Source organism: Agelaius phoeniceus, chromosome 22 (assembly GCF_051311805.1).
Source record: "Agelaius phoeniceus isolate bAgePho1 chromosome 22, bAgePho1.hap1, whole genome shotgun sequence".
Classification (NCBI taxonomy): Eukaryota; Metazoa; Chordata; class Aves; order Passeriformes; family Icteridae; genus Agelaius; species Agelaius phoeniceus.
The window spans coordinates 3,779,901-3,806,791 of NC_135286.1; the positions used below are offsets into that span (position 1 = coordinate 3,779,901).

Consider the following 26,891-nt stretch of genomic DNA (forward strand, 5'->3'; position numbering starts at 1 on the left):
TGGTTCCTCCAGGCAGGCCAGGAGGAACCAGCCCCTGGGTTGGTTCTGCTCTCCAGGGCTTGCTTGTCACACACATCTTTTATGGAAAATCCTTTCCTTAGGATTTTTCCTCCTGAGAAGCTGAGAGGCCTCAGGAACAAAATGTAAGCAATGGTTATGTGCTGCTGTGGAATGCAACAGGGGGATCTGGGATTGGCTCATGTGGTTGTTTCTAATTAATGGCCAATCACAGCCCAGCTGTCCAGACTGTCTCGGTCAGTCACAAACCTTTGTGATCATTCTTTTTCTATTCTTAGCCAGCCTTCTGATGAAATCCTTTCTTCTATTCTTTTAGTATAGTTTTAATGTAATATATATCATAAAATAATAAATCAAGCCTTCTGAAACATGGAGTCAGATCCTCGTCTCTTCCCTCACCCTCAGACCCCTGTGAGCACGGTCACACTTGCTCATCTCTCCACTGCCCTGTGCTGCCCTTGCTCCCTGAACTTGCATTTGAACTCAGCTGGTTCCTCCCCTTGGGGGTTTCCAGGATGTGGCCAGCTCAGTTCCAGTATTTTAAAGCATTTCCAGAGACAGGAATGAGGAAGGTTCCTGTGCAGGCTGTGGGTCAGGGGATGGGGTTTGTGCACCATCACGGGGGTGCAGTGATGGGATCAGGGTCAGCATCCACGCCCTGCTCCCCCAGGCTGAGCCTGCTGCTCTCCCTGTAGAGGGGAATGGATGGGCTGAGCATGGCAGCAGCTCTGCACCCTGTACCCCACAGAGGCTGCAGCACAGCCTCCCTGTGGGACAGGACTGCAGGAACTGAGGAACTGCAGTCAGTGTTGCATTCAAGAGGAGGGAAAGGTGCTGGGGAGGAGCTGGGTGCTGCCCCAGGGCAGGGGGGGAGGCTGGGGTGGGATGGGGTGGGGATGGTGTCACAGACATCTTTTATGAAAAATCCTTTCCTTAGGGTCTGTCTTTTCTCCTGAGAGGCCTCAGAAACAAAATGTAACCAATGGTTATCTGCTGCTGTGGAGTGCAACAGGTGCATCTGTGATTGATCCATGTTGGTTATTTCTAATTAATGGCCAATCACAATCCAGCTGTCTCGGACTCTCTGGTCAGTCACAAGATTTTATTATCATTCCTTTCTATTCCTTGCTAGCCTTCTGATGAAATCCTTTCTTCTATTCTTTGAATAGATAATTTTCTTTTAATATAATATATATCATAAAATAATAAATGAGCCTTCTGAAACATGAAGCCAATATTTTCATCTCTTCCCTTGTCCTGGGACCCCTGTGAACACCACCACGTTGGTGGTGCTACCTGTTTCCTTTCCTCTTACTCTGTAAGATGTTTTCTATTGTAGGTACTGTAAGAGATTTTAAATACCTAAATTAAATTACTACAGCAAAACCAATTGCTGCAGTAATTGGTTCTGGCCCTGGAATTTTGCTGTGCAAGGGATGCAGAAATGTTCCTGGCACTTGCAGGCCAGAAGCAGTTGATTTGTTGATGCTCATTGTATCTGTGTGTGTTGTCAGGATGCTGTCAGCCCTTGCTTTCCAGCTCTCACACGCTTTCCTAAGAGCCCTGAACACCCCAGAGCCCCCCAAATCCAGGGGCTGCCCCTGGAAGCAAAGCCCTGTCTAGGGCAGCAGCAGCCTGCTCAGCCCTCCTGCCAAAGCCACCGAGGGCCCTGGCCAGTGGAGCAGCGTTGCACAAGTGTGCTGGAGGAAATGCAGCCTCGGGTTAAGCAACAGGTCAGGAACTTTGGCTGGGGAAGGTTCCTGTGGCTCTTGCCTTGCTGCAGGTGCTGTGGGGAGGTGCAGGTGCTGCATGGGGATGCAGAGCTGGGGGCTGTAGCTCATCCTGCTTGGTGTCACCCTCCTCCTCCTCCTCCTGCTCCCTGTGGGCTGGCTGGGGATTTCCAGCCCAAGGATTGCCATGGAGAGGTGAATGGAGGCTGCAGCAGGAGCAGGACCTTGTCACTGTCTGGTGGTCCCAGCATGGAGGGTGCTGTGATTCCTGCAGGACCGAGTGTGACCGTGCTCACAGGGGTCTGAGGATGAGGGAAGAGATGAGGATCTGACTCCATGGTTCAGAAGGCTGATTTATTATTTTATGATATATATTATATTAAAACTAATGTATACTATACTAAAAGAATAGAAGAAAGGATTTCATCAGAAGGCTGGCTAAGAATAGAATAGCAAAGAATGATAACAAAAGCTTGAGTCTGGGACAGAGAGTCTGAGCCAGCTGACTGTGATTGGCCATTAATTAGAAACAACCAACATGGGCTAATCCCAGATGCCCCTGTTGCATTCCACAGCAGCAGATAACCATTGTTTATATTTTGTTCCTGAGGCCTCTCAGCTTCTCAGGAGGAAAAATCCTAAGGAAAGGATTTTTCATAAAAGATGTGTGTGACACATGGGAGGCCAGCTTGGGGCCCCCATGGCACCTGCCAGGACCTGGTTTTCTGTGGCATTTCTGAGCAGCTCGGGGCAGTCCCTGGGTGCAGGGTGAGTCAGGGCTGCTGCTGCTGGTATTGCCTCAGTTCCCTGCATGTGGGAGCTGCACGGGCACGTTGGGAGCACAGATCCCTGCCAGTCCTGCTGCTGCTGCTGTGGGTGTGTGCTGGCCCCTGCTCTGCTTCAGCCAGAGCTCATCCTGTCCCCCTTCCCAAAGAGCCTGCAGGGCTCTGGTGGAGCTGTCCCAGCCCTGCTGGGGAAAGACCAGGCAGACACAAGCGATGGGGAGCAGCTGCCTCTATTGAGCAGGGTGAGCCTGGGGCAGGGTGCAGCCCCCTGTGCTGGGCCAGGCCCGGGCACTGGGCAGCCCCTCAGCCCTGCAGGCTCTGGGCCAGGTGGTGTGGCCAGCACAGGGCCCTCAGCCATGCCTGGGGAGCTGCCTGCCCTTGGTTGCTGTCTCGAGGAGCCGGCCCAGGGCTGTGACATGTGCAGGAACAGCTGGAGAGGATGGATCTGCCCCATCAGGAAGTCAGTGGGTGAGTTTTGCAATCCCTCACCCCAGTGCAAGGTGACTGAAGCTGGTGCTGACCAGACTCTGGTTCTGGAACTCCCAAAAGCAGCAGAGCAGGAGGATGCTCCTCGGTGGGCTTCACCAGGCACAGTCAGCCCTGGGCAGGGAGGGCTGTGCCGTGTCCTGGGGCAGACCCAGGGCCAGTGGCTTGTCCTGAGCTGCCTCCTGCTCCTGGGGAATGGCTGCAGCTCTGCTGGATGGGCTGGGCCCAGCCAGCACCAAGGGATGGATGGAGGCACATACAGGGGTGCAGCTGGGACTGCAGCAGCCCGGGCAGGGAGGGAGGTGTGGATCCTGCCTGGTTTGCTGAGCCCTGCTCACACCTTCACTTACATTTTCTGCCTGTCAGGCTGGATGGAGCCACGTGCTTGCTGAGGTGCCTCCATCCAGGGGCGTCCTGGAAAAGAGCAGAGGAGAGAGGAGACACCAGTGGGAGCACCCAGCCAGGCTCCTGCTGGGAACAGAACCGGGAGCCTCTCCCAGCACCGCCCTCCCCGGGCTGCCCAGTGCCACCCAGTGCCCAGGTGTGTCACACACATCTTTTATGAAAAACCCTTTCCTTGGGATTTTTCCTCCTGAGAAGCTGAGAGACCTCAGGAACAAAATGTAAACAAAGGTTATCTGCTGCTGTGGAATGCAACAGGTGCATCTGGGATTGGTTGTTTTTAATCAATGGCCATTCACAGTCAGCTGGCTCAGACTCTCTGAGACACAAGCTTTGTTATCATTCTTTCTTTTTTTCTATTCTTAGCCAGCCTTCTGATGAAATCCTTTCTTCTATTCTTTTAGTATAGTTTTAATATAATATAGATCATAAAATAATAAATCAGCCTTCTGAACCATGAAGTCAGATCCTCATCTCTTCCCTCATCTCAGACCCCTGTGAGCACGGTCACACACAGGTGGGAGCTGGTGGCTCACCCACACTGCCCACAGCAGAGCTCAGCACATTGCCCCCTCCCCACCACTGCCTCCCTGTGCCCCCCCACCATTCCCATTCCCTACCTTCTGGGCTCTCTCCCTCACTCCCACTGGCACTTTGTTCCTCTGCTTCCCCCAGCAGCTCGGGGCTGTCCCCAGTGTTCCAGGGCAGCTCCTGCAGCTGGAGCAGGGTGTGAGGGTCCGGGGGGTCACAGGGGCTGTGGGGGCTGGCACCCCCCGGGACCCCCAGCACTCACCCGCTGGCGCAGGCTCTGCTGTTCCCGCAGCAGCTCCAGGAACCGGCTGCTCCACAGCAGCTTCTCAGCCCCCAGCTCGGTGCACAGGAATCGCACATCGGCCTCCAGAGCCTCCAGCCTCCCCAGCACGGCCTCGCTGCCCTGGCCACGCCACTGCCCTGGCAGCACAGCTCAGCTCCTGCCACCCCCCAGGGCACTGCCAGCCCCGGGGACAGCCCTGGGCCAGGGACCCACCTGTCTGTGCAGGCTCCCACGCAGAATCTGAGTCCACATCCTCCTCCTCCTCCTCCTCGCTGCCCTCCAGTCTAAGCTGTAGGGCTGTGCCGAGCTGGAAGCCAACACGGACAGTGGGGGCTCGCAGGTGCGTGGGCACCAGAGCCCCCCTGGTGCCACCCAGCAGGCGCTGGGTGTCCCGGGCTTTACCTCCTCGGTCACCTGGAAGGCGCCATCCCAGCAGCTCTTGTAGCACATCAGCAGCACCTGGGCGAGAGGAGGGCTCACCCCCGCCCTGGAGCCGCGTCCCCAGCGCTCTCGGCGGGCACAACCGCACCCGCCCAGCGCCGTGAGCCGAGCAGCCCCCAAGGGACGAGGGTGGAGCGGTGAGGCAGCTGCAACACCCGCAGCAGCAGCAGCGGTGCAGGGATTGCACCCTGACCCCAGTGCAACACCCGCAGCAGCAGCAGCGGTGCAGGGATTGCACCCTCCCTCTAGTCCCCCCGCAGCAGCAGCGGTGCAGGGATTGCACCCTCCCTCTAGTCCCCACAGCAGCAGCAGCGGTGCAGGTATTGCACCCCAGCACGCCCCGTTTGGAGCCGGCCGAGGTTTGGGGAGCCCCATGGGGAAGGGGCTGTGCGGTACCGACCCAGGCCAGGCTCCAGAGCCGCCGCAGCCCCCGCAGCGCCGTCCCGCAGAGCTCCAGGAGCCGCCGGCCCCCGGCGCGCAGCAGCCGCGTCCAGCAGGGCCCGGCCGGGGCTCGGGGCCGGCCCATGATGGGCACCTGCGGGCCGGACACGGAGCTGCTCGGGCTCGGCCGGGGCCGCCCAGCAGCGATACCGAGGGGGTCAGGCTCTGTCCCGGCTCGCCGTGAGCAGCACACGCGGGACCCCCGCTCCCTCCCCGCTGCCCCCTTACCCAGCCGCGCACCGCGCCCCTCCTGCCCCTCGGCCACCAGATGAACTCCTGCCTAATCCTCTTGGTGACGAGGCTGTGCAGGGATTAGCGTTTCCCTAACGCTCCACCTTTGCGGTCCAGAAGGACAGGGGTTGCTCTCCTGTGCTTTCCTTTGCTCAGGATTCATCTTTCACAAGAAAAGGACTCAGGATATATTTCTAACCACTACTTTTAGCTTTAATTAGCTTTCAGATAAAGCCTGTGCAACTCCCTCTGACTCCTGTGCTCAGGCACTGGCCATCCTGCGGGTCTTTAGTCACTCAGGCTCTTTAGGAAGTAAAACAGAAGTCAAATGGAAGTTTTAGGCACAACTGCTGGAGTCAGGACCCAGCGGGGAACAGCTGATCCTTTGACTGAATCGGGTGTGCGCCATTTCTCTGTCTGCCCCATCCGTGTGCCCCCCTCAGGCTGCAGAACAGGCTGTCCCCTCCTCTGGTGACAAACACGGCCAGAGGCAGGAATGGCTGCACTTCATTGTCCCTGCAGCACCCAGCGTGTCACAGGGAATGCAGAGCTGACCCTGCCTGCACACAGCCTCTGAGCTACACCAGCCCTTTGCTGCTTCTCCAAAATGTTCCACCCAAAAAAGCCTGGCAGCTTTCCTCGAGGGCAGAGGTGCAGCAGAGACTTCAGCCTCTGAAATCCAGGTGCTCCAGCCATCCCTGCTTGGAGCAGCAGCAGCAGCAGCAGAACTGTTTTCATACCGAGGCCAGGGAACCAAAACCATCAGCTGAGAATTCTTTTCTCCAGAACTATAGAGGAGCAAGGCCTTGTAGTTTATGCTGTTTTAGATCCTCAAGCCCCCTGTACTTAAACTGTAGCTTAAAACACAGAAGTAGGCCGGCTTTGCAGCTTGGCCTTTAAGCTGCTCTGTCATGACCCCTCCGTGGAGGAGCAGCCACCAGTCCCAGCTCCCTGCAGGATAAGCCAGCTCCCTCCAGGAACAAGTACAGAGCTGCCTTGATCCCCAGATCAGACACAGCCCAAAGCAGAATTCTGCTCCCTCACAGTCCCAGTGCCTGGAGAGAGCTGAGAAGACCCCAAATCCCAGGGGAGCAGAGGTGCAGCAGAACACTCGAACCTGTGGCTGTTCCACAGGCTGTGCACCTCTGGGGACTCAGTGACAGCCCTGTCCCACAGCAGCAGGGGTTACACAAACACATCCCAGCACTGATAAAGCAATTCCCCACAGCTCAGATCTACAGCAGCAACAAGATTCTGACGTGGCTGCTGCGAGAAGCACCCAGCTGTGATTCCTGTCCCTGGAGAGGGACAATCCAGCTGCCTCATCCCTGACCTGCCAGCAATATTCCCTGACCAGCAGAACCATGGACATTCCAGTCATGCCTTGCAGCAGGATCAGCCAAACACAGCCGGAGATCAGAGCCTGGCACTCCCTGCACAACTTAGGAACAGCTGCCTCAGGAGAGAAAGCACCAAGAGAACCTCCCATGGGACACAGGACAAGGAACAGCTCCAGTGCCAAAGGGGAAGAAGCCCAGCAAGTCCCCATAAAGCAGATGGACACTAAAAAGCAGCAGGAGTCAAAGTTTGGACTGAATAAACCATGAGAAGAGACAAACATGGAACTTTTATTGTTTATGTACAAATGACAGAGGTTTGTATTAAAAAGAGAACCCACCCAAAGTCAGCGACAGTGAAGAGTTGGCTCTGAGCTCTGGCCCTTCCTGCACCTAATGCACTGAGGAATATTGGGAGATGGTGTTTAAAATGAAAGAGAAAAGGGTTAAACTGCCTTCTTCTCTGCTTGAGTAAGAATCAAAAGCTGCTCCACAAAATGAAGAACCTTCCACTACACGGACTAAACAAAGAAACCCAAAGTCAACTTGTAACTATACACTTCAGCTTTAAAAAAGGCACAACAAAACCAACAAAATAAAACAAAAAAAAAAAAAACCAAACCTTCAAAGCTAAATATCAGCAACAAAAGTAATTTAAGTCTCACGACATGGATGGGACACACTGAATCCTAGCCCAGTTCCAGTGGAAAAGGAAATGCCTCTCTGTGGGTCTGCAGGTGACAGGGGGGCAGCAGTGTCAGCCTTTTCAGCAAGTTCCCCACCTTCCAAGGTGGAAGCACAGAACAGTCAGGAATTCAGAACTACTACAACTACTACACCACCTTTGTCCTCCTGCAACTCAGGTGATTTAAAAATGATGCAAAGTACATGGTCCAGGATTTCCTCCCCCCATCCAAGTCCCTTAGAGTGAGTCACTCCTGCTGCAGCTGCCATCCTGCTTCAGGGCTTCTCAGAGGGGAGTCACAGACCTAAATCCCAGGAGCATCAGCACTGATGGCTCTAGTAGTCCTGCAGAGAAAGGACAGCACATGCACATTAACACCTCCCCACCTCCGAGTCTGCTCTTGGAGCTGGGGGCTCTCAGTCCTCTCTCATCTCACACACCACTAGCTGCAGGCAGAACAGATCTTTCTCTTGCAGCCTAACACTGAAAAGCAGGACCCTTCCAACCTTGAGTATCAACTCAAACCAGATGCTTTTGATGCTCCAGATCATGACAAGGTAACAGGATGCAAAGCAGCTTTTTCCATGAGAAGCACACGGGAGTTATCTGTGACCTGGGCTCAGCTGCTGCCACAGCCAGGGGACAATGCTGACCTCACACTGCGACTCCTCAACCATGACAATAAGAACTCAAATGACAGCAGCAGCAGCAGCAGGAGGGTTTTTAAAGCTTGTGAGTCAGCCAGCCCTTCCAGTGAGCAATGAAAACACAGACAGAGCACGGATACTTACGGCTCTTGGCTTTTTGTTTAACTTGAGATCAATCCTGTGGTTGGAAAGACAAGAGAAACGTCCATGTCAATACCTGACCCAACACCAGAGTTACTGCACAGGGCACAGCTAGACAGAGACTATGGTTAATCCATCCATTCCCAGCTGGCTGAGCCAGGGGCTGTTCCCAGGGTTACTGGGCACGAGAGCAGCACAGGAGAGCAGAGCTATTATTTGCCAAAAAGCAGATTCCATCCACTCCCAGACAGAGTTAATCAAGGGGCACAGTCAATCACAGGGCACTTAGGCAGTGAACAAGGGGAACCAGGCATGCTTTATGTTAATTTAATCTGCCAGAGGTGTAACTATGCCACAGGTAATTAGCCAGACATAGCGTGAGAGTTATTTACTCGGATAGAGAGAGGAGTTAGGATGACAGGGATTATATGAGCCAAAATTACTGAGTTAAGTACATTTTTCCAAAAGGAAATATCCAAGTCTATACTTATCTCCTTAAGCAGCAAAGCCAAAAGAATCAGTTTTTAAACTAAGTTTTAAAGTTAAAAAGTTTTATCTATTCAAATATGAAACAGAAAGGTAAAGAAGAGTGAAGTTAATTTATAATTTGCTGAAGTTATTAAATAAAATGTTACCTCCATCACGCTTTTCTGTTTTTAAAAAATACTTCCCAGCCTAACCTAATATACATACCTACAATTAAACAGATAAACTAGGGGTTAGCGAGGTCTCAAAAGGCACATCGTGTCTACACACTAACAACACAGCACAAGTACTAATTCAAGTCAAACTTACTCAAAGTCATAATCAAACATGCCAGACGGGCTGAGGGGCAGCATTTGAAAGGAAGAAAGCAATAGAAATTAATATACTAATGAATTAAATCAATTAATTGATTAGCCACCCTAGCGAGATTGCTAAAAAAATGAAATGAAATAAATAATAAAGCCAGTGTTCAAACACCATTGAGTTCTTCAGGTATCTTAACCAGGACTGGACACAAAAAGCTCTCTGGCTTGGCAATGCAGAGTCCCCCTCCCCACTGGATTTCTGGGAACAAGAGGTGTTAGCACAGAGGTGGGGTTGGCTCACACAGGGGATTTCAGGAGCTGAAGGAGGGGCAGCTGCCAGACCCAAGGGCAGGACAGGAACCCGAGGGCTTGGAAAACCAAAGTGAGGGGTCAGGAAGCTGGGGAGGGGGCTGGGCTGCCAGGGCAAGGCAAAGCTGCTTCAGGCAGAGGTGACACAGAACTTGCTGCCCAACCCTGCACTGGGCTGCTCCCCACACACCCCAACAACGCTGCTGTCCCCAGCTCTGGTGGCCCAGGGATGCTGGGCCAGAGCTGAGCAGTTTGGGGACTGTCCCACCCCCCAGACCCAGCTGTGCCCACAGCTGGCAGGATTGACCACAGAATCCCATTCCAGGACTGTACTAAGAGCAAACAGCACTGGGCTCCCTCAAACCCAGCCAAGCACACAGAAAATCATCTCCAGCCTGGCCTTGCTGTGGTGTGGCAGGGAGCAGAGGGACAGCACAGCCGCTGCAGCCACACCTGAGGCCCTGGGTGCACCTGGAGCCAAAGGTCCCAGAGGGGAAGGCAGCGAGGCTCCTGCAGGGCCCTTCCCCAGCACCTCCCAGAACGGGGCAGCACAACCCACAGTCGGGCTGGCAAGAGGAAGAGCTTCTGAACAAAGAGAAAAGCCAACATTTCTTTTATTTTTCTCTTTTGTCATGCCAGACCCCTCAGGGGACAGACCCACAGGTCTGGCTGGAGCACCTGTGGGGTTGTGGGGCCTGGGATGCCCTCGCTGCACGTTGTTGCTGGGGTGTTTTTAACCTAAACATATTCGAGAATTGTTTGGTCTTGTCTGCCAAAATTTAGGGGATACTCAGTAACAGCAATCACAATTTTAACAGAGCTTTTATTACAGACAAATTTAATGATCTTTTTATGGTTTTTAATTGTCTATCTGGCCCTGCTGAGCATTACAAACAGTCAGTTCCTGCCTTGCTGAGCCCCTCGGAGTGTCTGAAAGGGAACACAGAAGCTGCCACAGGTGAGCAGGGCAGGGCTCCTGTCCAGCCAAAGCTGCACAGGAGGGGGGATGTGAAGGAACCCAGAGCCACAGAGCCTCAGCTCCTGTCCCTAAAGTCCGGGTCATGGACCAGAGCAAAGAGATTTGTGTCAGTTCCAGCACCTGCCCTGCACCCCACCATGTTGTTGGCCATGGTTTGTCCAGGGAGAATATTTTCTAATTTGTTTGAAATGGCAGTTTCCTTAAGCTGTACTTCAGTTTTACAGGTTGTTTCTCTGGACTTGTTCACGGATGTAGTTTCTTGTGTTATTCCTGAACTTCTTCCAAATATCTACAGGCAAAAAAAGAGATTTGAACTTCTTTGGATTCCCAGCTCATGGGGAACCAAAGGGACATCCAGTCCTTTTGGATATTTGCCCAATTCAGGCTGCTGTAGGAAGCAAATTCTCACCTAAGAATTAAAGACATGCTAATGACTCAACACTTAATGAAGGCAAAAAAGGAGTTAAGCATTTTTCAAGCATTGTACCTACCTCGTGTCCCCACCCCGACTGTCCCCAGCCCCCCTTGTAAAGTTCTACCACTTTAAACCCTTTCTCTAATTGCATGGCAGGTCCCTTAAAGAGGAGAGCCTGTCCCTAGGCAGAGCCAACAGCTCAGAGCCAGCACAGAATGGCTCTGAGAGAACTTTTAAAACTAGAAAGTTTTAAAAGCCCCATTACTTCTATGAGATCCTTAAGCCCCAGCTTCAGCAATCCTTCCAGACAGCTCTGCAGTGTCTCCTCTCCAGGGTTTTCCTCCCTCAGGGCCTGACTCACAGGCACTGTCACTGCCAGAGCCTGGCTGAGGGCACAGGGACCAGCTCACTGCCCTCATTATGCCTTAGGGGCAGAGCTGGACAGGTAAATCCAAGCAGAAAAGAGTTCAATGAATCTGTTCCACGTGAATTTCAGGTCAGTTTAATAACAAACACTCTGAGGTGAAGGTGACACAGCAACTCCTCTATGCCAGCACTGAGACTCAGGTGGGATGTGAGAGCTGGAAGGGGCTGGACTGGAAATCCAGACACAGGCAGTGTCCAAAACCCCAAAAACATTCCCACTGGCTTTCCACCCTCCCTCAAAGCAAGCACTAACATTCCTGGGCTCTGCAGAAACCAAGCAGCAAGCTCAGGAGGTCAGGACCTGCTGGAAGGAATGAGCTTTATCCTGGAGAGATGGGAGAGCTGGAGAAGCTGCCCAGCTGTGCCACAGCTGGAGCGAGCACCCTGTGCTGCTTGTTTAACTTCCTCAGCACTCTCCCCTCCTCATCCAAAAGCAGGAAAAACACCCAAAGAACTGACCCCAGCTGCCTGTTGGTTATTCCAAGGTGTTACTGGTTCCCCTCAGGCAATAAATTCAATCCAGCCCCAGCCAGCTGTCCAGGTGTGGTGAGCAGGCTGCTGGTCCCACTGACCTGTGTCTGTTTTTGTTCTTTCTCTTTTTGTGGCTGCTGTGGTGGCTCCCAGAGGAAGTGGAGGAAGCAGCTTTCTGGGGCTTCACACCCTGCACGGAGCCATCCAGCTCTTCAGCATCCTCCTGGTTGGGCTCATTCTCCTGGTTGTGGAAGTCTGGAGAAGTGTCACTCTCTGTGCCACTGCCCGGCTCCCCTAGAGCAGGACAAAGCCAGGTGAGCACCAGAGTGAGCTCCTGGCACAGCCCTGAGGGGGAGAAACAGCCCCAGAACAGCAGCAGAGGCACCTGAGCCCTGCAGCACCAGGTGAAACACAGAGCCTGGGAAACAGCTCTGCAGGATGGACAGGAAGCTGCTCCCCAGCTCTGAGGAACCACATCTGATTTGGTGCTGCTCACAAAAAGGTTTCTCAGTGTCCTGGAGGTGAGTGGTCCCTCCCCAGGCCTCCTGTGACTGACACATCTGCAGATGCAGGGCTTCAGTTCCTCCAGCCTCTTCCTCCACAGAGCACCAAAGCAATTTCAATCCCTTTCACACACAACAAAGCCCTCTGAGCCTGGAAGGAACCTGGGAAGCCAGGAGCAGCCTGAGCGTAGCAGACACAGGGGCTGGGGAGCCAGACCCCAGACAGGGCAGAACGGTGGGGAGAGCGTAATTCTTCCCAAATTCAGAGAAAAATGACAAAGGGACTTACGCTTCTCAATGAGCTGGTCCTGCACTCCAGCTAACGCACTGACAGCCTGCAAAAGCAAACAGCATGTCAGGCCAAGCAGGGATTCACTTCCCAGGGCTCAAAGCACGGAGACCAGGTCACACAGACACGTCCCTCTGAAGTGCCCCATGTGGCACTGGTGGTCTGGGGCAGAGACAAAGCCAGGGGACAGCAGTGACACCAGAGACAGGCACCCTCCCACCCCCAAACACCTGGAAAGGGGCTCTGGAAGAGGCTGCAGGGTGGGATGGGGATGCTTAGGGCAGGGAGCCAGGGCAAGAATGAGATTTCAAATGGGGAATTCATTCTGCAGGTGATCACAGCAGGACTGAGGCACCAAGGGACAGGGATGGGATGGGATGGGATGGGATGGGGATAAAACAGGAGCAGGAATGGAAACAAGGAAAGGAATGGGGATAAAACAGGAACAGGAGTGGGGACATGGAAAGGGATGGGAATGGAGACAAGGATGAGGACGCGGATGAGGAGAGGGGTGGACACAGGGCCGGTTATGGGGTCAGGGCTTGTCCCAGCACTCACCGCTGCTGAGGTGACCGACGACTTGCTGAAGAGCCTCTCGGCCTCCTTGAACTTGCGGTTCCTGCGGTCGTTTTTGCTGTTGGAGTTCCTGAAACAGAGACAGGCGCGATGGCGGGGCCGGGCGGGCGGGGGGCCCTGGCGGGCGGGCAGCGCCTCCTCCGCCCCTCACTCACTTCTGGTTGGTGAGATAGCGATCCCAGCCGCGGATGATGTTGCCGTACATCTGCGTGTCCTCCAGGTAGCTGCCCTCGAAGGCGTAGATCTGCCTCTCCAGGTTTGCCAGCGTCTCCTGCCGGGAACACCGCCGCGCATGGAGCAGGCCGGGCCGCGCCGCTCCGGCCCCGCCGCTCCCCCTGCCGCTCCGCCGCCACCCGCACCGCACCGAGCCCTTCCCCGGTGCTCACCGCCAGCTCCTGCTTGCGTTTCACCAGCTCGGCGAGCTCCCGGCGGGTGTCCGGGATCTGAGGGGGCCCACCGGCCTTGGCGTGCAGCGCGGCCATGGCGGCGCGGCCTGCGCGGGCGGGGCGGGCCGGTGCCGGCGGCGGCCGCCAGGGGCGCTGGTGAGGCGGGAGGGGCGGGGCGATAACCTCAGCCTCATTAAATAAACCCGACGCTCCTAATTAATTACCCTGCCTACCCTCTCATTAGCCCTGAGAGGATGAATGGGGCTCAACCAAACACTAATCCGAAAAATCCTAGCTTTTTCTTCCATCTCCCACCTGGGCTGAAGAGCAATCATTATCATCTACAACCCTAAACTTACCCTCCTCAACTTCTACCTATACTTTACGCTATAATAACTGCAACCATTTTCCTCACCCCAAACACAACCAAAGCCCTAAAGCTTTCTGCCCTAATAACTGCATGGACCAAAATTCTGTCACCAAACGCAACACCCTGGGGTAGCCTGGTCGGCAGGACCCGGGCTCGGTGACAGCGACACCAGGGCAGCCCCAAAGGTTGGAGCGTTCTGTGGTTCTGTTGCTAAAAATTCTGCTAAAAATTCAGATATCCCCCAATTCCATGGTTTTTAGGGTCACTCTGAAAGGAAGGAGGGGTTTGTCTTTACAAAAAAGCCGTGGGCAGATAAAAGCAGTGCTGAGAGATAATAGAAGCAATGGGAAGGATTCTGCTGATTGATAAATGGAATGAAAGGGATTTGTCTTTACAAACTGTGGGTCTGCTAGTAGATAAAACCAGCACTGAGAGATAAAAGAAATAATGGGAAGGATTCCGCTAATTGATAAATGATTCCCTTTTGAGAGGGATTTGTCTTTACAGACAAACTGTAGGTCTGCTGATAAATAAAACTGGAAACTGAGAGATAAAAGAAATAATGGGAAGAACCATTAATTCCACAGGAATTCCACACAAGGGAAAAAAGGGGAGGTATATATTGGAAGGGGTTCTTTATCAGGCGTTTTGGGAAGTCTGTACCTCTCCAGTACCTCAGTCAGTGGGCAAAGAGAGAGGGAAATGCAGCTGGGAAATTGGGATAAAAAGGAGGCTGCATCCTCTAACAATTTGAGAGACCCCATGGGGAATGCTCCATGGCCTCTCCCTTTATTGGAATAAAGTTCCAGGACTCCTCTGTCTCCTTTTTGGACACAAACTTCTGGTATTAGTGGATTAATTTTCCTGACACCTCCAACCCAAACCCTTCTGTGATCCTATTAAACTGTGTCACTCCAATCCTCTGCAGTGACACTGGGGGCCACTTTGCTCTTTTGCAGTACAGCAATTCTGTCACTTCCCGGACACAGAGTGAGCCACTCTGGGGTGAGAAAGGGGAGCAATACAAACCTCCTGTGCTCACAGCTTCTCCAGCATACAAATTGTGCAGTTTTGAACTTATTTGGTTTCCTTACTACAGAAACAAGTGCTGAAACTTCAAGTCTTCTGAGGAAAAAAGAAAAAAGGACGCTAGACAAGTATTACAACTGAAAGCAATCAAGGCTAAATTTACAAATTGTTTATTTAAAAACCCTTGGAGTAGATATAAAGGAGCTCCTCCTGCTCAAACCCCATCCTACCCATCTGAAACCCCACAGCAATGCCCCATATTTACACTATCCATGTGTACAACAAGCACCTTTGTGTACAGTCTGTACACAGCAGGGATGAACAGGTGAGACCACAAACATCCAGGTGAGTCAGTGAAGTGTGGGACACACACATTGAACATAAAGCAACGTTGGAGAGACACCAAAAACTGCAACTCCCAGTGAGTGGGACTGGTGCTTCTCTCCCTAAACACTGACTTCTTCACTGTTAAACAATGGACTTGGGTAAGTTTTTATAAAAAGAGAACTTAAATAGTGCAAACTGGTTAAAACATGTCACCCTATCAAAGGTGTTTCTGTCTGACACTAACAAACCCTGGGGTGGAGTCAGAAATGAGGGTTCTAGCTTACAACCCAGACACTCCACATCCAGGACAGCTTCAGCATCATGTGTGGGAACAGGGAACTGGGGTCACAGTCTCATCACCTGAAATTCCAGGAACTGTTTAACTTCTGTTTCACATTCCTTTGTGATTTCCAGGCGGAATTCCAGTGAAATGCCCGTCCCTCAGTCACCATGAGACAAATTAAATACCAAAAACATACAAATACATGAGAATCTTTGCCACATTTCTGCCATTTTAGCAGTGATCCAGGTAAATTCTCCTGTCAGAACTCCCAACAGGCAGAGGAATTTGGCAAACTACGGAACAGGACGTGCATCAGGTACTCTCTAACTAACCTTTCAGTCTGTAGCATTTTCAAAGGGCTATAACAAAACAAGTCATAAAAATAATTTTCCAGATGCTGTCTGTGTTTGACATGGTTTTCTGGAAGAGTCTGGCAACATCTGTGGAGGGTTTCCAGCACCAAGAGTTTTCACATCCAGGTGCTCTTCGGCTTCTTGGGAGAAAAATAAAATAAAAAATAAAGCTGTATTTCCTGATATGCAAAACTATCAAACACGAATAACGAGCAAAGCCCCCTCAAAACAAACTATGGGAACAGACCAGCAACAGAGAAAGGACTTTAAGGCAACAAGAGGCATCAGTGCTGCAATGCTCCGTGTTCACATCCCAGTCCCGTTCGACCGCAAGGAGTTTCCCTCCTCTGCCTCTCCCCAGCTTCTCCCTCATCCGTTAACTGTCAGACTCCTCCTCCTTCTCCTCATCCTCATCATCGTCCTTGGTGTTGGCCTCAGATTTGTCCGAGGACTCGTGGAGCAGCACGTACTCCCTGCTGCTGAAGCCGAACTTGAGCACGTCCTTCTCCTTCAGTTCGTAGTAGCGCTGGGGCTCGATGCGCTGGTTGTTGAGGAAGGTGCCGTTGCCCGAGCCCAGGTCGATGATGTAGGGCCTCACCCTGCGGCCCACGGTGCCGTCTGCTCGGGTGTACTCCACCAGCCTGCAACAACAACGCTGCTGAGCCACCAGAGACACTGCAAATGTGTCCCAAAGGTAGCAGAGGCAGAAATTGTGCTCTGCGGGGAGGTGGGGCTCCACCGGTACTGGAAGACAGCTTATAACTGAGAGAATTGTAACTTTTAACCTATACTGTAAAAACATCAACTAAACTCACTTACCTATGTAAGAAAACAAACAAGAAAAACCCCCTGCATTATCAAAAGCAATTTAGAAATCGTCTTCAATTCCTACAAAACCCTCCCGCTCCTGAGCTCTCACCAGCATTGGAAGACAGCTTATAACTAAGAATCTTGAAACTTTTAACCTACACTTACAAACACAAGCTAAACTCACTTTTCTTACTTATGTTAAAAAACTCAAACAACTGCATTATCAAAAACAATTAAAATAACTTTAAATTCCTTCCAAACTCCTCCCAGTCCTGAGCTCTCATCAGTACTGGAAGATGGCGTGCTGCTTGGAGCAGGAGGGGTGGTCGATGGGGATGTGTTTTATTAATTAATAAATCTTTAAAAAGCCTTATAACTAAGAGCCTTGTAACTTTTTAGCCTATACTGTAAAAACATGAACTAAATTCACTTTTTTTTATGCAGGCAAAAAAACCACAAACCTGCATTATCAAAACCGATTGAAAAATAATTTTAAATTCCTTCCAAACTCCTCCCACTCCTGAGTTCTCACCAGTACTGGAAGACAGCTTATAACTAAGAGCCTTGTAACTTTTTAACCTATACTTACAAACACAAACTAAACTCACTTTTCTTACTTATGTAGGAAAAAAAAACTCATACATTATCAAAACCAATTCAAAAATCTCAACTTAAATTCCTTCCAAACTCTTCCCACTCCCGAGCTCTCACTGGTACTGGAAGATGGCTTATAACTAAGTAACTTGTAACCTGTACTTGTAACTTTTTAACCTGTACTTACAAACACGAACTAAACTCACTTTTAGTACTTATGTAGAAAAAAAAAGCCAAAAATTGCATTATCAAAAACAATTAAAAAACCTTAAATTCCTTCCAAACCCCCCCCAGTCCCCGAGCTCTCACCGCTACTGGAAGACAGCTTATAACTAAGTATTAACTTGTAACTTTTTAACATATACTGTAAAAACATGAACTAAACTCTCTTATCTATGTAAAAAGAAAAACAAAAAACAACTGCATTATAAAAACCAATTAAAAACCCTTAAAACTCCTTCCAAACCCTGGCCACTGCTGAGTCTCACCAGTACTGGATGACAGCTTATAACTAAGTAGAACTTAAAAATATGAACCAAACTCAGTTTTATTATTTACATAAAAAACCAAACAACTGCGTTATCAAAAACAATTAAAAACCTTAAATTCCTTCCAAACCCCTCCCAGTCCCCGAGCTCTCACCGGTACTGGAAGACAGCTTATAACTAAGTATCAACTTGTAACTTTTTAACTTATACTGTAAAAACACGAACTAAACTCTCTTATCTATGTAAAAAGAAAAACAAAAACAATTGCATTATCAAAACCAATTAAAAACCCTTAAAATTCCTTCCAAACCCCTCCCAGTCCCCTAGCTCTCACCGGTACTGGAAGACAGCTTATAACTAAGTATTAACTTGTAACGTTTTAACGTATACTGTAAAAACATGAACTAAACTCTCTTATCTATGTAAAAAAAAACAAAAAACAAAAAACCAAACAAAACAAAAACAAACAAACAAAACAAAAAACCCCACAAAAAACAAAACCCAAAAAAACCCAAACAAACAAACAAAAAAACCCCAACTGCATTATCAAAACCAATTAAAACCCCTTAAAATTCCTTCCAAACCCCTCCCAGTCCCCGAGCTCTCACCGCTACTGGAAGACAGCTTATAACTAAGTATTAACTTGTAACTTTTTAACTTATACTGTAAAAACATGAACTAAACTCTCTTATCTATGTAAAAAAAAACCCCAAACAAAACAAAAACAAACAAACAAAACAAAAACAAAAAAACCACAAAAAACAAAACCCAAAAAAACCCCACAAAAAACAAAACCCAAAAAAACCCAAACAAACAAACAAAAAAACCCCAACTGCATTATCAAAACCAATTAAAAATCCTTAAAACTCCTTCCGAACCCCGCCCTGCCGAGCCTCACCGGTACTGGAAGACGGCGTGCTGCTTGGAGCAGGAGGGGTGGTCGATGGGGATGTCGGCGATGCGGCGGTGCCGGCCCAGCAGGTAAGCGCTCTGCCTGTGGATGTACATCACGGGCAGGAACTCGTCGTTCTTGAAGGGATACAGGCGCCAGCGCGTCTTGGGGATGCGCGCCTCGGGCGGCTCGCTGTACTTGATCACCACGCCCCGGAAGGTGTTGCTGTCCTCCAGCAGCGCCCCCGACAGCTCGAAGCTCGGTTTCTCTTTGTTGGCGGCGGGTTTTTCTTTGGCTTTGCTCTCTGATTGCCAGGGCTCCGCGTTGGGCTCGCCCTGCCGGTGCTCTCGCCTCCTCTCGTTGTGCAGCTCCCTCTCCGCCTGCTGCTCCCGCAGGTTCTGTGCGTCCCGGTCGTGGCTGCGAGCTCCTGGCCGGTCACCGGGGTTCTTCTTCCTGTCTGAGTGCTCCTTGTGCCTGTCCCTGTCCCCGCTCCTGTCCCGGTCCCGCCGCTGCTCCTGCTCTGCTGGGTGCCTCTGCTTCCTCTCCTCCTTCCCCCTGCCACAGTGATCCTCCCGCTCCTGAAGGGACAACCAGAGTCAAAGAGCAGCACATCTACCTCGGCCTTTTAGAAAATCAGCAGCTTGTAACTAAGTAGGACTTGTAACTTTTTAACCTATACTGTAAAAATATGAACTAAATTCGCTTACCTATGTAAAAAAACCAAAAAAACCCACAACTGCATTATCAAAAACAATTCAAAAATCATCTTAAATTACTTCCAAACTCCTCCCAGTCTTAAACTCTCACGGGTACTGGAAGACAGCTTATAACTAAGAGTCTTGTAACTTTTTAACCTATACTTACAAACACGAATTAAACTCACTTTTCTTACTTATGTAAAAAATCCAACTGCATTATTAAAACCAATTCAAAAATCATTTTAAATTCCTTCCAAACTCCTGCCAGTCCCTGAGCTCTTACTGGTACTGGAAGATGGCTTATAACTAAGAGTCTTGTAACTTTTTAACCTGTAAAAACATGAACTTTTAAACTGTAAAAACATGACCTTAACAGCAGCTCATCTACTTTGGCCTTTTAGAAAATCCCAATCCCACACACTGGAAAAACGCATACTGGGGTGGATATCCCTCTGATTTGAGGCATGGGGAGGAACACCTGTGGTTGTGCACACAGGGGAAATGAGGGTGCAATGGCCGAACCCACCATTGGTGACACTGCAAACGGCATTGATGTAGACATACAGGGAGTTTTTACAGAGGATGCACAAAGGGTAATCTTGCTGCCATCTTGCTGGGGTGCAGCTCTGACACCACGTGGAACAGATTTCCCTACCAAACTACTTGGCTTCCCGCAATTTGCATGGAATAAAGCACCAGAAATAGGCAGTGCAGCCTGCGCTGGGGGAAGGACGCAGCTCCCAGGGACGCCTGTGCTGTGGCACCGGCAGGGCTCCGATAGGAGCTCCTGACTCTCGCAGATCCCCCCTCTGCTCACGGGACACCAAGCAGGGCCCAGTCTGAACTGACAAGTGAAGAGGCGCCTTCTGTGCCCGCCACGGCCGAGTCCCGGGAACCGCGCCCGCCGGGCCCCGCTGTACCGACAGCCCCACTTACCTGCTTCACCCTCACGGCGCCGTGGTGCGGGCTGTGGCTGCGGCTCCTCCTGCCTCGCGGGGAGCGGCTCCTCCGCCCGGACTTGCTCCTCCGCCGGGGCGACCTGGGGAACAACGGGAGGGGTTGAGCGGCGGGGCCGGGCCGAGCGTGGTGGGGCCGAGCGGCTGGGCCTCCTCACCTGCTGCCCGCGCGCGGTCCTGCCGGGCCCCGCCGCTCCTCGCTCGGCGGCGACGGACTGCGCCGGGGGCTGCGCCGCTCGGCCTTCACCGCCACCTCCCGCCGCCGCCGCCGTTCTCTCCGCCGCTCCTCCGCCGCGGCCTCCATGGCGCCCGTCCCGACGGAAGTGCCGCTACTTCCGGTCCGCCGGCACTTCCGGTCCGCCAGCGCTTCCTCCCGGGCGTTGCTGCGCGGCGCGGTCGCCATGGTGACAGTGCCGCGGCCGCCATGGCGGCGCCGCCGGAGTCGCTGCTGCGGTACTGCCCGCCCGTGCTGGTGTCCCGCCGAGGAGACAGGCCCTCCGCGGCGGTGAGCACCCACAGGGGCACGCAGGGGGGCACCGCGCTCCGCCGGGGCTGAGCGGGCCGGCGGCCGGGCGTGCCGCGGTGCCCTGCCCGCTCCTACGGCGCTGTGCTGTCGTGTTCCCGCAGGGTCAGGCCCCGCGCACCCCCGCCGGCTTCTCCGCCACGCAGCAGCCGCAGGAGCTCCTGAACCTCATCCTGCCGCCGCGGTGAGCGGGGCCGGGCCGGGGCCGGCGGTGCCCGGGGGGCGCCCGGTGCCTCCGGTAACGGCCGGTGCTTGTCTGGCAGGGAGTGGGAGGAGGCGCAGAAGCTGTGGGTGCAGGAGGTGTCCACCGCGCCCAGTACCCGCCGCGACGTCGTGCAGCTGCAGGAACAGCTGGACCGGCAGCTGCAGCAGCGGCAGGCGCGGGAGACCGGGCTGTGCCCCGTGCGCAGGGAGCTCTACACCCAGTGCTTCGGTCAGTGCCCGACACAGCTCTCAGCCCGGGGACAGCCTGCACCTGAAAAACAGCCTTGAATCCTCCTAGTGATCTTATCCTCTTAGCTGCACTTCAACCGAGTTTATTTAAAGTAACTTATAGCCGGGTTTGGGTTACACACTCTTATGACACAGTGCTGGGCTCCCAAAGGTGAGGGGATGCCTGCACGTGAAAAACAGCCTTAAATCCTCCTGGTTACCCTCTTAGTTGCATTTCAACCGAGTTTACTTAAAGTTATTTATAGCTCTGTGTGTGTTACACGCTCTACAGTGTGGGCTCCCAAAGGTGAGGGGTTGCCTGCACGTGGAAAACAACCTCGAATCCTCGTAGTTATCCTCTTAGTTTCACTTCAACTAAGTTTATCTAAAGTAACTTATAGCTGCTCCTCTCAGTGAGCAGAGGGCTGTTCACTGTTTCAGTGGCCAGAGGGCTGTTCACTGTTTCCCTCACTGGCCAGAGAGCTGTTCACTGTTTCTCCCAGTGCCCAGAGAGATGTTTACTGTTTCAGCAGCCAGAGAGCTGCTCGCTGCTCCTCTCAGTGGCCAGAGGGCTGTTCACTGTTTCAGTGGCCAGAGGGCTGTTCACTATTTCTCTCAGTGGCCAGAGAGCTGTTCACTGTTTCTCTCAGTGACCAGAGAGCTGTTCACTGTTTCAGTGGCCAGAGGGCTGTTCACTGTTTCCCTCACTGGCCAGAGAGCTGTTCACTGTTTCCCTCACTGGCCAGAGAGCTGTTCACTGTTTCTCTCACTGGCCAGAGAGAGCTGTTCACTGTTTCTCTCAGTGGCCAGAGAGAGCTGTTCACTGTTTGTGGCCAGAGAGCTGCAGCCACAGGTGAGATGTCAGTATAGGACACGAAACAACACAATGTGGACTCGCTGCTCTTTCCAAGGTAGAAAAGGGACCTTTATTTTTCTGACTCCAACATTTATAGATTTCCAAAAGTGACAGTGGATTGGAGGGTGAAAGTGCCACCTCTCCAATGACACTGCCCAAACCAACAGCCCACCAAATTCCTCCTCCTCCACAAAAGACTGCAAAACAGCAAATTATTTACACAAAGCACGTGAGAAAGTTCATTACAGGAACACAAACATCAGAACGCTTAGAAAACCTTCAAAAACCAGCACGATGAGCAGCCAGTCCCTGGCAGAGGCACTGCAGGCCCTGTCCCTCCTCCCTTGCAGACGAGCTGATCCGGCAGACCACGGTGAGCTGTGCGGAGCGGGGGCTGCTGCTGCTGCGCGTGCGGGACGAGCTGCAGCTGACGCTGTCGGCGTACCAGGCGCTCTACGAGAGCAGCGTGGCCTTCGGCGTGCGCAAGGCGCTGCAGGCCGAGCAGGGCAAGGCCCACCTGGAGAAAAGGGTGAGCCACCTGCACTGAAGGGTGTGAAAGCCACGGGGTGTAAGGAATTTCCTTGCTATAAGGGCCTGAATGAGGGATGTGGGACTCCCAAAGTGCAGTTTGTTCCATCCAAGATGTTACAGCAGTCCAGGGTTGTGGGTGACAGAGCCTGTGCCTACAGCTGTCAGCTCCTGCTGCAGACAAGCCTGAAGAACAGCATCCCTCATTCAAGCTCTTACTAATGGTGCCACATGTTGGGAACCACTCTCAGAGCTCAATGAGAGATGTGGGACTCCAGGCTGCTCTCCAAAATGCAGTTTATTCCATCCAAGAGGTTACAGCATTCCAGGCTCGTGGGTGACAGAGCCTGTGCCTACAGCTGGACTCCTGCATCCCTCATCCAGGCTATTAATAATGGTGCTGCACATTGGGTGCCACTGTAAGAGCCGAAATGAGGGATGTGGGACTCCAGGCTGCTCTCCAAGATGCAGTTTAGTACAGCCAAGAGGTTGCAGCAGTCCAGGGTCGTGGGTGACAGAGCCTGTGCCCACAGCTGTCAGCTCCTGCTGCAGGCAGGCCTGGAGACCCTTTAGTTTTGGTCACAATGAATTATATTCTTTTCTTTTGGTTACAATGCATTCTATACTTTTCTTTGCTGAGCATCTCAATACAGTAGAACCAATCTATACCTGAACTTTTATCTATAGCCTATCATAACTACTATAATTACTATCTTCATGTTATTATTCTCCAATCACTAAAAGTACATTACAGTTTAAGCTAGAAGTTGGTTTTCAGTTTTCTTGCAGTGGAAAATTCTGAGACCTTTTTTCTACTTGCAATTTTGCTGCCTTGTTTGCCTGTGCTATCTTTCTTCTTAGTAAAAACATCTTCTTGTTTGGGGTGGGTTTATCCTTTGCTCTAAGCCATAAAAACCCCTTCTAACTAACACACCCTTTGCCTCCTTGGTTATCCAGTGAGACTGGCTCAGCAATTCTTTTCTTCTATATCAAAACTTGCTTTCATCTCTATTCCTTCATCAGACTCTACATTTAAAAATCTGCTAAGCATACATATCTGTGAGACTTTCTTGTCAAACTTTCATCCTTCCCAACACCTTGCCAAACTCCTTGGGTTCCTGTGGTGGTGTTTATAGGGGTCCCAGGACGAGGGAAGAGATGACAATCTTGACTCCATGTTTCATAAGGCTGATTTATTATTTTATGATATATATTATATTAAAAGAAAATTATATATTAGAACTACACTAAAGGAATAGAAGAAAGGATTTCATCAGAAGGCTAGCAAAGGAAGGAAAGGAATGATAATAAAATCTTGTGGCTGACCAGAGAGTCCGAGACAGCTGGACTGCGATTGGCCATTAATTAAAAACAACCACATGAGACCAATCACAGATGCACTTGTGGCATTCCACAGCAGCAGATAATTATTGTTTACATTTCATTTCTGAGGCCTCTCAGCTTCTCAGCAGAAGAATCCTAGCAAAAGGATTTTTAATAAAATATGTCCTTGACAGGTTCCCACAAGGTGCTCTGCAGGCACTGTGTGAACTTTGGGGAAGTTGTTTCCTTTCCTGTGGTCTGCACAGTGGAATTTTTGTCTGTTATGGTAATTCCAAACCTCCACCTTGACACCTTCCTGTTTGCCTTACAGTGCTGATGTCAAGTGTCTGTCGTGGTGGGTTATTTTATGGGAAGATCCTTCTTTGATAGTGTTTAGAAAATTTCTGCTCTTTAAATCTTTACAGCTTCCCATTGCACAACAGATTCTAAATAATTACATTAAAAACATAGTCCACTGTCTCTGGTCACCATGTATGAACTATGATACTGAATTTCGTTCTCTTTTACTGTTGAAAACAATGCAAAAGCAGAGTTTAATTAGTGCTAGTATCCCAATTAATGTAATAGAATTATTTCACTGAAACCTGTTCTCTTTTTTCAAGTCTTCACTGAAAATTAAAGTGAGACAATGTGAATGACGCCTTGGGGCCCCATGATGGAGCTTTCTGCACCTCAACACAGCAGATTTTATATCCTTAAACTCATTGTTTCCATTTCCACAGGATGGCAGCAAAGACCATCAGAATACTCAGCTCATGCTCCTCGGGCTTAGCTGCCCTTCTGAAGCTTGTTGCACAGCTTTAAAGAATGCACCACACACCACTTTATCCTGATGCCTTAAATTTTAACTCTTGTATTTTTCAGATTCTGTACTGCATTATTATATAACTCTGAACTTCATACAGAGTGTTAGCAAGTTCTCTTCACAGTTTAGTTAGCCAAAACAATCCTTTTTCCTTTCCTGGGAACACCATTATAGCTTCAGGCCCAAAAAGCATGAACAACAGCAAATTGAGGAGAGCAAATTGGGAGGATGGGACTTCATAACCTGAAGCTGTAATTCAACAATTAACTCCAATATGTAAATGGACTTACAAAAGTGTGAAAACTCTTGACCCATGGTCCATTTTGGGTGTAGCCTTGGCCAGGCTCTTGTACTGCCCAAGGTGTATCCTTTGAAGGCCTTTAAATAAAACCTCCTCCATTCCTTTAACTCTGCCTAGCCTCTGTTCTAGGTAGCCTCTCAAGGCACCAGTCCCATCTGAACTGAAAATTGACTGTTTGCCAACAAAACTTGAGACATCTGTGCTCTTTCCCAAGATTGCAGAGCTGGAAGAGGAGAAGGAGGAGCTGGAAAAACAAGTGAGTGAAGAGAAAGCGAAATGTGAGGCCATTGAAAGGCAAGAAACAGAACGGAGAGAAATAGAAGAGAAGAAACACAGTGAGGAGGTTCTGTTCCTCAAACGGACAAACCAGCAGCTGAAGGTCAGTAAAACTCCAAAATTCCAAATACTAGTGGTAAAATTCTCATTAAAACCATTAAAGCCCTAGGAACACAACACACCATTTAACATTAAATATTACCCAAGAACAACTGTGCAGGGACCAGATAATTATTTGTGCTTGTGGCTTTGGGGAGAACAGAGCTTCTGCTCTGTACTTTGTTTTTAAAAGGAAAAAATAAAAAACCCCACATCTTTTAAGTAAGGAAAGAATGTCACCCTGAAGAGCATCAAATGTTTCTGGCTCCAGCTAAAAACATCTCCCTTAGAGCAAGCTGCTTTTCCTGCAGATCCTACTTTCAAACTCATATTTTTAGGCTGCTTAGGACACAAAATCTTAGATCAGATGTGTGTTGCCCCTGAATCAGATTCTTCCTTGAAGTACCTGTGCTTGACCAGCTGTGTGTGCCACTGCTGAGGGTTATTGTGGTGGCTGCTCCCATCCATGCCCTAACTGGCATCAAATTTTCTCAGTAATCACAAAATTTGCTGTTCCCAGCTCCTCTTGTCCCGGAGTCAGTTCATGTTCCAAATGCTAGAGAGCCAAATACTTAATTTAGCTCACATAGTCCAGCTTCAAATCTGAGAATTCAGACCACTGTTTCAACAGCTTTTATTTAATTTCCTCCTCAATGCTTCACATTCTAAACAGAGTCTCTCATCGTACAGAGCCAAGGCCAGCTCTCTTCTCCTCAGAATGCAACAAGTGTGCATGCCAGGAACGACAAACTAATTTATAAAACATGTAGGAACGGAATTGCTGGGGAACAAACCTGGCCTGGCTCTCCTGGCAGCAGCACAGCATCCCTCAGCTCCTTGCTGTGAACATCCAACAGAAAATTTAGCCCTTCACAGCACTGAAGGTTTATTTTTTAGGTTAGGAAATCTAATTTGTCTCACTGTCTCATTTGTTTTTCAGGCCCAACTTGAATGCATCATTGCAGCAAAGAATTAATTGTTTTGTTGTCCTCAAGGCAGGCTCAGAAGAGCTGTCAGAGCAAGAAGCTTGCAATTAGTGACAAAGATTTGTCTTCCTAAAATGATCTTGAGTTTTCACTTACCAGTAACAGCAGGCAGTGTAACTGTGTTCTTTCTTTCTCTCTTGAAGAGCTGAAATTCAAGAGCTTTATTAATTACTGCTCCCTCCTTCAGAGCCATCTCAGCAGTCAGCTCTTTGAACAGTGAACTTGTCTGGAACTTGCCTGTTGGTAATGTGCTAATGACCTTCAAAGCAATAACTAATAAACATTTTTAAATGCAAACATCTCTCTGACATTATTAATTTGAAAATGTTGTAGAAGATTCAGAAATATAAAAGTGCTTACAAGCAAAGTCACATGCACCAAGAAAGAAATGGCAGCTCACTCTTGGACAGGTGTCTTGGGGGCATTTCCTTGAGTATCTGCTAGTGTCAACTGTACATGGAAATCCCTTGTCAGAACCATCAGCAGTAACAGCACAGGCAGCACAGAGCTCTGGGTGTGACTGTTTCTGGTGAAAGGAAGGGGCACAATGGCAGTCACAAGTTCACTTCGCACTGGAAGCAAATGAAATCCCTGCTTGAGGTACCTCTGTGAGCAGCTGGTACATAGAAGGTGAACAA

At 50.4% G+C, this 26,891-nt stretch overlaps 3 protein-coding genes and 1 long non-coding RNA gene across 11 annotated transcripts; 1 reads left to right on the plus strand and 3 right to left on the minus strand.

The window, feature by feature from the left end:
* Window positions 1-2,747: 2,747 nt before the first annotated feature.
* Window positions 2,748-4,703, minus strand: LOC143695594 (uncharacterized). Of its 2 annotated transcripts, XR_013184980.1 has the most exons (4): window positions 4,638-4,703; window positions 4,215-4,542; window positions 4,042-4,138; window positions 2,748-3,433 (listed from the first exon to the last, which is right to left on the minus strand). It is a non-coding gene; the product is annotated as an uncharacterized LOC143695594 (long non-coding RNA). The 2 variants fall into 2 exon arrangements; XR_013184979.1 differs by having other exon boundaries at window positions 4,042-4,542.
* A 2,252-nt stretch (window positions 4,704-6,955) lies between these two features.
* MEAF6 (MYST/Esa1 associated factor 6) lies at window positions 6,956-13,462 on the minus strand. Of its 5 annotated transcripts, XR_008535512.2 has the most exons (9): window positions 13,304-13,462; window positions 13,073-13,188; window positions 12,900-12,987; window positions 12,342-12,387; window positions 11,651-11,843; window positions 8,954-8,983; window positions 8,794-8,851; window positions 8,162-8,195; window positions 6,956-7,714 (listed from the first exon to the last, which is right to left on the minus strand). XR_008535512.2 is itself a non-coding variant. In XM_054648447.2 (8 exons), the coding sequence occupies exons 1-8, from the start codon at window positions 13,397-13,399 to the stop codon at window positions 7,706-7,708; spliced, it is 612 nt and encodes a 203-aa protein (XP_054504422.1). In that variant the 5' UTR covers window positions 13,400-13,462; the 3' UTR covers window positions 6,956-7,705. The 5 variants fall into 5 exon arrangements, 3 of the variants coding, with proteins under 3 accessions (XP_054504422.1, XP_054504423.1, XP_054504424.1); XR_008535514.2 differs by lacking the exon at window positions 8,954-8,983; XM_054648447.2 differs by lacking the exon at window positions 8,794-8,851.
* Window positions 13,463-14,856: 1,394 nt separating this feature from the next.
* SNIP1 (Smad nuclear interacting protein 1) lies at window positions 14,857-20,521 on the minus strand. Of its 2 annotated transcripts, XR_008535511.2 has the most exons (5): window positions 20,262-20,521; window positions 20,084-20,186; window positions 18,456-19,027; window positions 15,913-16,306; window positions 14,857-15,805 (listed from the first exon to the last, which is right to left on the minus strand). XR_008535511.2 is itself a non-coding variant. In XM_054648446.2 (4 exons), the coding sequence occupies exons 1-4, from the start codon at window positions 20,504-20,506 to the stop codon at window positions 16,042-16,044; spliced, it is 1,185 nt and encodes a 394-aa protein (XP_054504421.2). In that variant the 5' UTR covers window positions 20,507-20,521; the 3' UTR covers window positions 14,857-16,041. The 2 variants fall into 2 exon arrangements, 1 of the variants encoding a protein (XP_054504421.2); XM_054648446.2 differs by having other exon boundaries at window positions 14,857-16,306.
* DNALI1 (dynein axonemal light intermediate chain 1) lies at window positions 20,476-26,550 on the plus strand. 2 transcript variants are annotated; one of them, XM_054648520.2, is made up of 6 exons: window positions 20,476-20,608; window positions 20,731-20,810; window positions 20,890-21,059; window positions 22,265-22,443; window positions 25,107-25,271; window positions 26,208-26,550. In XM_054648520.2, the coding sequence occupies exons 1-6, from the start codon at window positions 20,528-20,530 to the stop codon at window positions 26,241-26,243; spliced, it is 711 nt and encodes a 236-aa protein (XP_054504495.1). In that variant the 5' UTR covers window positions 20,476-20,527; the 3' UTR covers window positions 26,244-26,550. The 2 variants fall into 2 exon arrangements, with proteins under 2 accessions (XP_054504495.1, XP_077045772.1); XM_077189657.1 differs by lacking the exon at window positions 20,731-20,810 and having other exon boundaries at window positions 20,505-20,608.
* The last annotated feature ends 341 nt before the right edge of the window (window positions 26,551-26,891 follow it).

Bases quoted from the DNA above. Each gene is read 5' to 3' on its own strand.
- MEAF6 (XM_054648447.2), bottom strand. From the start codon at position 13,399: ATGGCCGCGCTGCACGCCAAGGCCGGTGGGCCCCCTCAGATCCCGGAC. The intron at 11,844-12,341 runs GTAAGTCCCTTT...GTCCTGCTCTAG, and splicing joins GGACCAGCTCATTGAGAAGC to GGGAGCCGGGCAGTGGCACA. The intron at 8,984-11,650 runs GTCAGTGGGACC...GCTGCCCCTCAG, and splicing joins AAGAACAAAAACAGACACAG to CCCGTCTGGCATGTTTGATT.
- SNIP1 (XM_054648446.2), bottom strand. From the start codon at position 20,506: ATGGCGACCGCGCCGCGCAGCAACGCCCGGGAGGAAGCGCTGGCGGAC. The intron at 19,028-20,083 runs GTAAGTGGGGCT...TTGTCCCTTCAG, and splicing joins GCGCCGTGAGGGTGAAGCAG to GAGCGGGAGGATCACTGTGG. The intron at 16,307-18,455 runs GTGAGGCTCGGC...TTGTTGTTGCAG, and splicing joins CACGCCGTCTTCCAGTACCG to GCTGGTGGAGTACACCCGAG.
- DNALI1 (XM_054648520.2), top strand. From the start codon at position 20,528: ATGGCGGCGCCGCCGGAGTCGCTGCTGCGGTACTGCCCGCCCGTGCTG. The intron at 20,609-20,730 runs GTGAGCACCCAC...GTGTTCCCGCAG, and splicing joins GAGACAGGCCCTCCGCGGCG to GGTCAGGCCCCGCGCACCCC. The intron at 22,444-25,106 runs GTGAGCCACCTG...CTCTTTCCCAAG, and splicing joins AGGCCCACCTGGAGAAAAGG to ATTGCAGAGCTGGAAGAGGA.